The sequence below is a fragment of the Terrapene carolina genome, unplaced genomic scaffold, assembly GCF_002925995.2.
Source record: "Terrapene carolina triunguis isolate 2854851 unplaced genomic scaffold, T_m_triunguis-2.0 Scaffold1096, whole genome shotgun sequence".
NCBI classification, from domain to species: domain Eukaryota; kingdom Metazoa; phylum Chordata; order Testudines; family Emydidae; genus Terrapene; species Terrapene triunguis.
This window is the reverse complement of record NW_020665447.1, coordinates 1,048-12,280: the sequence shown is the minus strand read 5'-3', so window position 1 is coordinate 12,280 and position 11,233 is coordinate 1,048. Positions and strand designations below refer to the sequence as shown.

Genomic DNA, 11,233 nt, shown 5'->3' with positions numbered 1-11,233 from the left:
CATTTCCTCCCTCACCACTCTATTTTCTACCCCCTTGTTGCACTTGCAGCTCTATGCAATCAAGCTGATTGAGTGCCAGTTAGAAGAAGTTAACATCAAATTGGATTCCATCCTTAATTTTATTAATGGATGTTGATAAATCATTTGGCAGGATAGAGTGGCACTGTCTTAAACTGATAGCTTTACTCAAGTTTGATTCGGTCTCTATGGCATTCTAGAAAACCAGCAGGATATATAAGTACCACGCCTCTAAGAACTGACAGCCAAAGGCCAGATCTTGCAAGAAGCTGAGCTCCTACTGGGACATACCAAGTACCCTTTGTCATAGTCCCTGGCTAGACCACCCCTTCTGAGACCCTGTTCCAGTTCCCCGACTGCATCTCTTTCAAGTGGCAGGGCTATGCCTCCACTTCTTTTTGGGGGGAGATCCCCTGATCCAACCACTCCCCGACTTGGTCTCTGGGTCACACCTCCCTGGTTGCCAACCATGATATCTAGCAAGCCCAATGGCGTGGCACCTGCAAGAGTTTCTCCTTAGGAGCCTGTGGTCAGTGGTAGTATGCAGTGACACAGAAGCAGCCTCTTCAAAACAAAAGTATGATTTGTTTGCCAAAAGGTGCACAGCACTCAGAGAGATGGATTGAAAATAAGAGACCTATACACATACTGTCTTACCTACACCAGACATTCCCCTCAAGCCCCTAGGTAGCCTTGGAGCCCATGTTTTCTTGGGGACCAAATTACATCCTGCTTGCTGCCCCGACTCTCTTCTGGATACATCTGCATTGGAGCAGCACAGCTGTGGTGCTGCTGCTGTACTGCTGAAGTGAAACGCTTCCTTATTGACATGAGGGGATTTCCATTAAGATTGTTAGTCCACCCTTCTGAGAGGCAGTAACTAGGTCGACGATTAATTCTTCCATTGCCCTAGCTGCATCTACAGCGGAGATTAGGTTGATCTAACTGTTTGTACAGAGCGTGAAATTTTTCACAGCCCCAAGCGATGTAGCTAGCTCAAACTACATTTTAGGTGTAGACCAGGCCAGTCAGTTTGTGTCAGCCTGCAGCAGCTGACAACTTCCCTCCTCCCTTTCTTCAGGGTGGGTATTTTAACTGACCAGTTACTTTTGTTCTCCAGGTTCTCAGCTTTGGCAAAACAGCTATGTCACCAGCATACGTGAAGAGTCATTCAGCAATATACACATCTCAGACAACAGGGCTGTCACATGGTTGATGTAATAATAGATGAGGTTGGGCCACAAAATGTAGATTCAGATCCAAAGATCAAAGGTCGATGGTGTCCATACCCTGGACTTGGTTTTAGGCCCTTCTCTATCTAAGATTATATAGTCTTGAGTAGAAAAAAAGAATAGATGGTATTTTACAGCACATACCTTCTGACAGTTTGTTGTAAGCTATGCCCTGTGGGTGAATGCTCAGCGGTTTGTTGGCCATGTTCTTAAAGTGAACTACTAAAGTGTCTCCCACTTCAGCACGCAGAGTTGGTCCCAGAAGTCCTGCAGAAATTCAGTATTAAAAATAAAAAGCGATAATGAGCATCAAATGGTGCATCTTATTGAAAGGGAAAGTCACTTTCTCCCGAGTGGGAGAGTGAACTCCTGTTAAAGGACAAGTTGCACACAATAAATCAGAGGATTTAATGCCAGTGCAATGAGGATTAATCCTGTCCAGTGATTTAGCTGTGAAATACCTGGATGGTAGAAAGGCCCTCAAGGATCTAACAGATGTGGCCCAATGTAAATAAGGCTGTGAATTATATATTCAGCAAAGGACACTGAAATTCATAGGAAAATTCTGCACATGAAGCGAGAAGGCTGTTTCCTGGCTATGGAAAGTTTAGTGAACAGACAGCTTAAAGGTTGGGGAAGGGTTTTCTCCCCTTACAAATTAGTCACCAGTACTAGCATAGTTTTAGGAAAGCAGACAGAAGTCTTAGGGAGTGTTTAATGTGATATAAAGAGCAACAGCCTTTACAACACAAGGTTTGTCTCCACTGCAGTGGGATATGCAGTTGCAGCTCGGCAAGGCATTCCCATGCTAGCTTTAGTGTAGGTAGCACGGCTAAGAATATCAGAAAAGATGCAATAGCACAGACCCAGGTTCAGGCTAACAATGTAAGTACATACCTAGGAGCCCACATTGAAGCCGATGCTCCTGCATCTTCTTTTATACTTTTAGCCATGTTAGCTAGATTTAAGCTAGTGTGTATATGTCTACCTCAGCTGGTATCACACTTTACAGTGCAGTGTAGACATACCAACAATCAGGGAAGAAAAGATCCTTCAGTCACAGAACGCATGCTGTGGAAATGGGGTTGGTAAGAAAGGTATTGTAGTGATAGCCTGAGGCATCTTCCACTGAAGACAAAAGAATTTTTTCCATTGACATTAATCCATAAATGGATCAAGCCTTTGCAAAGGTGGTTTTTTTTTTAAACTAGACATTTACCTGTAAATATGTAGCACCTGACTCCACCCAACGACTGCATCCTAGGGAAAAGCCAGTTTTACCCATCCTGTCTGAGGGGAGGGCTTTTATGGAACAAGGAAAAGTTACCAAAAGATAGAACAAAGGAAGCCAAGTATTGGAAGGGGGCATATCAATGCAGAGAGCCACAGAGGAAGGGGAAGCACTGTGCAGGAGACAGCAAGGTCACAGGGGCTGGGGGAAGGAAACTCCATGTGGGGTAAGCCACCCAACATGTAACAGCCTGCCTGAGGCAGGGGAAACCCTGCCTGCCTATCTTCCTGGACACATGTGTCCCTCCAAGGAATCCGAAGGGAGGAGTGAGCTAGTGAGGTGCATTGTGATTAGGATGGTTCTTGTGTTCTATATGATCTGTATTGTCTTGTGCTTTATGTGATTAAGTAAAGGAGCAATTGTGCTAGGCTCTGTGCAAAGCGTGAGAATGCATTATCTGCTTCATAATTATCACATGCCTCCTGTTAACCTATAAACCAGAAGCTTTTCACCTTGGAGTGGAGTGTAGGGAGAGGGTGTATTTAAGTACAATGGAGTCTGAAGTGTCCCCATTGTGCCCAGGGGCTCGGCAGCTCAAGAGTGGGTTCCAGCTCTCATAAGGAGGTGCCAGATAGAAAGTCTGCACCCTGAGTGCGTGTCTGGGGACTCCAAGATCGGGGCAGGGGCTAGACTGTCTTCAGGTCCCAGAGCCTTAACATATCCAGGGATCCAGAGGCTTGGATTCCCCTCACAGCAGTCTAGTGGGTGGCCAGCAGGGGGTGCCCAACCAGATCTGTGACATTCCTTCCTGCCATGTTACAAACGGCTTTACAGAGCGAGCGCGTTGCTCCCCACTTGGTAACGACTGGTCCTGTCTAACGAGCGACCAGCCAATTACTCACTTCCTTTCCTGCTCTGTTATTGAAAGAGAGGAAATGAATCAGTGGCTCCAAAGGAGAAGGGAGGATGAGTTCCCAGAGACTACAGTGTCAACCCAGGAGGGATCTAATTGTAAGCAGGGAATGGTCCTGCTATTGTGGGGAACTTTCCTGGCTTCTGCACTACCCTGGTGAAGTGGGCTAGCGAAAGGATCTGAGTCCTCGCTCCCACTCCCTTTACCCAGAGGCCTCCCTGCCCTTGAGGACTCCCCTTCCACTCTCCTGTCAGGCAGAGTCCTCGTAAACCCCGACAAGGCTGGGACCAGGATTCCTGGGGGGCTCAACCCCCAACCCTGCTGTGGTCACCCAGGACAGGGGCTAGGGTGTCCCCACTCCGGGGTACTCTCCCTGCACTGGGCACCTCCCTGACCCACTGATCATTTCATACAATTTAAAGCAAATACAAGATGTTTAACAATTAATTTAAAAAAAAAATAAGGAAAAGTGGGAAAGATTAAAGGAAAACACATCACCCTGCTCTGTGGCAGGGAACATTACAAACAGTGTCTCTGGAACATCAGGGCAGGTCACAGTCTGTTCCTTGTAGGTCCCAGGCCTCCTTCTCAGGCCCTGGCTGTGCTGCAGAGTCGCTGCGGGTTGGACACTTGCTCTGGCGGTGGCCACACGCTCTCAGGCTCTAGGTGGCAGGACCCTTTTTCCCAGCGTCGCCCTGCCCGGTCGGGGTTATGATCCCCCTCTAAGTCTGGCCTGCAGAGCCTCTTGGCTGAGGCGTCTCCCTGTGCTGGGCCCACTGCCCAGGGTCCCCCTCACTCTCCCCAGCTGCTCACCGCACCCAGCTCCAGACTGCTCCAGCTCCACTCTGCCTCAGCACGGCTGCTGCTGCTCTGCCTTCAGCTCCCTGGGCTGCTTCTCTGGCCTTGGTTGCTACAGCTCTGCCCCCAGGACAGGTCTGCTCTGCAGGCTGCTTCTGTGACTCTGCTCCCAGCTCTGACCTGCTTCCTGGCTGCTTGTCTAGCCCCTCTGGCTCTGGTGGCTGCAGCTCTCCTTCCAGGGCAGGTCTGCTCTCTCTGGGCTGTGCTCTGGCTTTGAGGCTGCAGCTCTGCTTCCAGCAACTTAGCTCGGGCCCCTGCTCTCTCCTTAGCTCAGCCCCACTCTGTCTGACCCAGGCAATTCCAGTTCACACAGAGGACGGGACCCCCCCTGGCCTCCTGACTCTCTGATTAGCCTGCCCGCCCTGTCAATCAGGCTGATCTGGCGCATTGGCCTCTCCCCATTGTTCCTGGGGTCTGTCAGTCTCAGGCTCCTGATTTGCCATCGACCCTTCCCCTTTTAGTGCTGGGAGCTAGCCAACCAAAACACCCCCACTGAATGTTAGTAAGGGGGCAACAGTCCCCTTACATAATCACAAACTCGACCCTGCAGGTTGGATCACAGCAACTGGACGCCAGCACTCCTTAAATACCAGCATAAATTTTCTTCCAGTCTTCTGGAACTTCCCCAGTGTTCCAGAACTTATCCAAAATCAATAGTGGAGGTTCAAGGGTGCAGTCCCCCATGCAGGCTTGCTTGAAAATCCAAGTCAAAGGGAACGACCCCACCAAGCCACTCCTCCACTTCTACCCCCCTACAGCAACCCACCCCACCTGCTAATACGCCCCAGAACCTGTCCCCGGGGTGACCTTAGATCTCTTCCCGGAGGAGTGGTGGAATCCATAATGGGGAGTAGTAAGGGGGGAGACTCTGCAGCTGTGCACTGATCCATCATGAGCCCAGGCAGGGGACGGTAAATGGTGTCAAACAGAGGACTGAGTGTGATCAGTGTCACTGTTTTGCACAGCGCTACACGTGGGGAGATCGATAGCAGTAGAAGTGAAGGGAGCAACATCCAATTTTTTTCAAGTTCTGGAAATACAGAAACCAGCCTCCAAAAATTGGTGCCCGTATATTCTGCAAATGCTGCAATAGTGTACGCCTGTATTCTGGCCAGCAATGGCACCAATACAGACCCATCACACAGATGGCCTTCCAGGAGCACGAATGATCCCACAGAAGGATCATTCTGCAACAGTATGATCATAACAGTATATTGGAGAAACAGAATAAGGAAGACAGTGGAAATCTCCTGGTTGTGAAGCTGCAAAGTCAATGACTTACATTTTCAAAGGTGGCTAGAGATTTTGGGTGCCCAATTTGAAATACTGTAAAGGGGCTTGATTTTCAAAAAGTGCTGAGTAGGGCGGGTTCAGAAAATCAGTCCCTCTTAGGGCATCTCAAATCAGTGACCCAAAAATGGGAACACTCCAATTACTAGTCACTTTTGATCCATAAATTCCAAGGCCAGGAGGAACCATTGTCATCAGCTAATCCAGGGGTTCTCAAACTTCATTGCACTGCAACCCCCTTCTGACAACAAAAATTGCTACATGACCCCAGGAGGGGAGGGACCAAAGCCTGAGCCCGCCCGAGCCCCGCTGCCCTGGGCGGGGGGCCAAAGCCAGAGCCCTCCCTCTCTTGGGGCGGGGGGGGCACAAAGCTGAATCCCAAGGGCTTCAGCCCCAGGCGGGGGCATGTTACCTGAGGGCCTCCTCACACACTCAGGGCTGAAGCCCTTGAGCTTCGGTCCTGGGCCCCAGCAAGGCTAATGCCGGCCCATGGCGACCCCATTAAAACAGGGTCATGACCCACTTTGGGGTCCCAACCCACAGTTTGAGAACCGCTGATCTAGTCTCACCTCCTGTACAACACAGGCCATAGAACTTCTCCAAAATAATTCCTAGAGCAGATCTTTTGGAAAAGCACCCAATCTTGATTTAAAAATGGCCAGTGATGGAGAACCTAGCACAACCCTCGGTAAATTGTTCCAATGGCTAATTACTCTCACTGTCAAAAACATGCACCTTATTTCCAGTCTGAATTTGTCTAGCTGCAACTTCCAACCATTGGATCCTGTTATAGTTTTCTCTGCTAGACTGAAGAGCCCATTATTAAATATTTGCACCCTATGTAGTGTGACAGACCCAGACCAGTGGGGTACAGGAGTCTGGTAGAGGGCAATATACTTGTCACTGGATGAGTAGTTTTCTGTTCCCTGAGTGACCAGAAAAGGGGCTGCACTAGAGGAATCAGGAACCTGCTAGAACCAGTTAAGGCAGGCAGGCTAATTAGGACACCTGGAGCCAATTAAGAAGCTGCTAGAATCAATTAAGGCAGGCTAATCAGGGCACCTGGGTTTTAAAAGGAGCTCACTTCAGTTTGTAGTGTGAGAAGCTGGGAGTAAGAGGCGCAAGGAGCTGCGAGTGAGAGGGTGTGCTGCTGGAGGACTGAGGAGTACAAGCGTTATCAGACACCAGGAGGAAGGTCCTGTGGTGAGAATAAGGAAGGTGTTTGGAGGAAGCCAAGGGGAAGTTGCTCAGGGAGTTGTAGCTGTCATGCAGCTGTTACAGGAGGCACTATAGACAGCTGCAGTCCACAGGGCCCTGGGCTGGAACCCGGAGTAGAGGGCGGGCCCGGGTTCCCCCCAAACCTCCCAGTTGACCTGGACTGTGGGTTCTTCCAGAGGGGAAGGTCTCTGGGCTGTTCCCCAACCCACATGGTGAATCTCTGAGGCAAGAAAATCTGCCAATAAGCGCAGGACCCACCAAGATAGAGGAGGAACTTTGTCACAGTAGATATTTATAAACTGTAATTAAGTGACCCCTTAACCTTCTCTTTGTTATGCTAAATGGATAGACTCTGAGAACTCACTCTACAGAATGTTTTCTAACCCTGTAGTCATTTTTGTGGCTCTTCTTTGAACCCTCTCCAATGTAATCAATACTGGTAATGGAGGCCAATATTTTTAAGAGATTGGGCTTTTGGCTCCTGTGCTATAGAGAAGAGCCACCTAAATTCTCTCTCTATTTGCTTGGCTTGCAGTACATGCTAGTGATGGGTATACAAATACAGGCACATTTTCCTGCACGTAGAAGACATTGGCTTTGAAAGTTATTTTCTGCTTACCTGAGAACGTATCTCTTGGTTTTGCTGTCTGAAAATCTGCTTCATACTCTCTATAGGCAATTTTCTTAAACACAGGCTCTGAATTGTCTAATCTGCAATAGGAAGTATTAAAAAAATAAATTAAATGTAAAGCTTCTTAGCTATGCAGTGTGGTCCAGTGGAGTGGGCACTAGAGTGGGCCTCTGGAGACCTGGCTTCTATTCCTGGCTCTGTCACTTGGGTAAATCATTTCATCTGTTTCCCCTCCCACCCTGTGCCCATTTAGAGTGTAAGCTCTTTGGACAGGGACTCTCTTATTACATCTTTATTCAGCACTTAGCACAATGGAGCCCCGATCGCAGCTGGGGCTTCTAGACACTATTGTAATACAGTTTAATAATGTAACAAACCACGTTTTGCTATGCTGTAGCTCCTTTCGACTCTACTGTGAGGTTGGTATTGGTTTCCTCACTTCACAGTTGGGGAAATAGGAACCCAGAGAGCTGAAGTGACCTGCCCAAAGTCACACAGGATGTGTATTGCAGAGCTGGGAGCAGAATCTGGATCCCCCATCCCTGTGCTTCAGTTTCAAGATCACCTGCAATGATCTCAGCACAATCATTCAGCGTGGCAATTATCTGTAACTGCTGTGACTTTTAGGTAAAATAGAAAATGTGATTCGTTCCCCTTTGAAAGAGCAATCTGGCCTCTTATAAGGCAGCCCAGGGATCAAAGCCATTCAGGAAACTGCTTCTTGGGAAATGTGGCAACTGTCTTTACCTTTTGATTCATAAAAGTATATGAACAAATGGATCCCATGCTAGGTGCTGTAGAAGAACCCAAGCAGGCAAAAGGAAGAGAGCACGTGGCGGTTGGACGACGGGTGCTGAGCTGAAATGAAGGTTGGAGGAGCAGAGCAGCTACATTTTGTGTCATGCATCCCTAGCTGATTGGTAGATTTCTTGGTAGCTACTGGAGTGGGGGTGCAGCAACAACTCCCCCTCAAAGTCTCCTATCTTCCTTTCAGGAAGGTAAGGCACAGGCTTGGTAGGGGGAAGCTGATGACAGCGCACAGACAGGGAGGCAGGACAGCTGGATGAAGGGGAGGTCAGCCCATGGTGATGGCTCAGGATCCAACCTCTGAGTTCAGAGCAGATCTGCTGCCCTGCAAGGCTGTGGATTACTCTAAATCACTCTCCCAGCAAGGAAAGAATAAGGCAGAAATGCCACAGGTTTCTACTCCATGGGGAGCAGAATTGGGCCCCCTGAGTTAACATGGATGATGTCAGCAAGAGAAGGCTCTGATCTATGGAGCTCACTGCGGAGCTTTTCCCTGCAACAGTTTGTCCTCATGAAGGTGATATGTGACCTCCTGTAATGATATTAGATGGAACATGCCTGACTGACCCTGGGACACAGGAAGAAAGAAGTTATTACAAAAGGAATGGAATCATTAGAAAAACCTGACATTTTTTCATGAAAATATTTAATTGAAATTTCAAAAATCTGAAACATTTCTGCCAGGATTAGCAACAACATACAGCCAGAAATAATCTTTGACCAGCATGTGTAAACAGAGCCAAACCTCTAGCCAGCTTGGTTTCTATACAGAGATGAGTGGGAGACATATATGTAGCACAAAAGAAACCAAAGAGCAGCTTGGAAACGTCATTGACATATGCATGCAAGCCCAAACGGTGTATGTTTGGAGGGCAGGGGGCACTGAAAAATTACACCTGGTTATATCATATACAGTACTGCCAGCCTCAAGTGTTAAAAACCAGGAGATTTTGTTTAAAAAAATATTTTTAAAAACAAAATGGAAGAGTAAATTTATGCCAAAATAGAGCAGTCACGTATTCAGACCTGAGTTCTTTTTAAGTGTTGTTATAGTCATGTTGGTCCCAGGATATGAGAGAGACAAGGTGGGTGAGAACATCTTTTATTGGACCAACTTCTTTCTGAGTTAGCAGCCAATAAAAGAATAGATTATCACTTTAGAGATCAATTAAACGCATTCAAAGAAGTTTTGGGCCCTCTTTCTAGATACATTTGAATAAAAAACATTCAGACTGCTCAAAGAATGTCAGACTTCCATTCCACCTAACTCCTCCACCTTTTCCCTCCTGGGTCCTTCCCTCCCCTCCCTATTCACATAGGTCTCCTATATTATTACTGTAACCTCCACCCTACTGTGTTATGCCTATATAGTACTATCTGGTTTTGTACTGTCTGTTCTTGCAGCTTTGAAGAGTTGTAAAATTGCATAATTTGTTGGAGAGCCCATGAAGCCTGCAGTATTCTGCAGCATATATGAGCTGTAAGTCATTTACCTTTTGGTACTTTTTATTTTTGTTTTTACCTACCGACCGACCAACCACACACACACACACAATTTGTCAATGCTGCCATGGGAACCTGAAAGTGAAACTGAGCAGAAAGCATGAACATGGTGAAACTGACTATTGTGTATTCATCACCTCAGCTGAAGAAATGTACTTAGTAAGCAACAATAAAGAAAGTAAACTAGATTATTCATTTACATTTTTTAAAATCTATGGTGTTTTTTGTAAGGACCTTTTCTTATTTAAAAATAGATGTAGAATTGCCAACTCTGGTGATTTTTGTTGTTGTTAGTTCTGCCACATTTGATGTTTTTTCTTAAAGCCCCAGCCACTTGAATCAAAAGTTTGCATGAGAATCTCCGCTTTTAAAACAAAAACACAAAACAGCATATTTCTAGTGGTTGCAGAGAAAACTTGAAAATGTGAAGAGAGTGTGACCAAAAAACAAATAAAAAGAACTCCAAATTTCCCCCCAAATGATGAGATTTTAAACAGATGATAATGTTGAGAGGTTTTTTTATTTGCCTTGTGGCCTTTGAGCTTTTCTACACAATTGTGGGGGCCAGAAAAAAGTTTTTTATTGTTGAAATGAAAGCTGAGATTCTGAGGTTTTCACCTAGTCACAGGAGCTGAGGCTGTGAGAAAACACCAAATCTCACGTAAAAATTCTCACTGTAGGACTGACCCCAGTGAGCGTTTTGGGGGTACAGAGGATGCGGGAGTGAGCCCAAGTTTGCCTTTGTCAAAATGGCATCAATAAAAACTGCTCAAAAAATTACATTGTGTGAATAAAACAGCTGATAGCATTGAACTGAATTAAGGGCTTCATCCAACTGGAGTCAGTGCAAAGACTCGTAACTTCCATAAGCTGGATCAGTCCCTAAACCCAGCTGGGCACAAACTCCCCAGGAGCCTCAAGTCCCTTTCAGCCCAGGAGGGGGCTGGTTGCCTCCACATCTTCCCGCACTTACCTGGACTGTTCTTTGGACTGGGGTCTGTAGCTCCAGCTGGTAATCTCTGCGGCTATGTAGTGCTCCCGAACCTGAGCTGCTCCCACCCGATGCCACGCCAAACCTGGCCACCACAAACCAAGCAGCATCAAGAAAAAGAGGCGCGTGCAGGAGAGCTCCATGGTGCAAGCTCCTGCTGATGCCACACTGGGAGACACATGAGGCAGTGGCTGCTGCTTTTGCTACTGCTGGGGAAATGCTTTCATTGTGGTTAGTGATGAAAGAGGTGATGGTGGTGTTAGTGACACCCAGGTCATTGCTCTTCACCTCCTGCTGCTGCTGACAGGAATCAGAGTGGAGATAAACAGTTGTTCAGGCTGCCTTTCCCTTCCTCCCCCACATCTTCCCTGCTGCGTGCCAAGCACAAAGGACAAGCAGCCTCAACCACATAAGGCAGAGTTGGTTGGCTGGGTCGTTGCCTACTAGGGCAGTAGGGTATTAGGGGCAGCAACCCAAATAGGAACCGTTTATGTGGTTGACTTGCAGGGTGATGAAGCATAGGTGGAGTGCTGGCACTGGG

General features: G+C 47.3%; 1 protein-coding gene across 1 annotated transcript; it reads right to left on the bottom strand.

Annotated features, from left to right (window-relative positions):
• Positions 1-1,394: 1,394 nt before the first annotated feature.
• LOC113408223 (coagulation factor V-like) lies at positions 1,395-10,910 on the bottom strand (the record flags this gene model as incomplete). The annotated part of the gene is made up of 3 exons (XM_026661397.2): positions 10,675-10,910; positions 7,380-7,471; positions 1,395-1,517 (listed from the first exon to the last, which is right to left on the bottom strand). Coding segments are annotated over exons 1-3 (376 nt in total), but the record flags the coding sequence as incomplete, so codon positions are not given.
• Between the last annotated feature and the right edge of the window lie 323 nt (positions 10,911-11,233).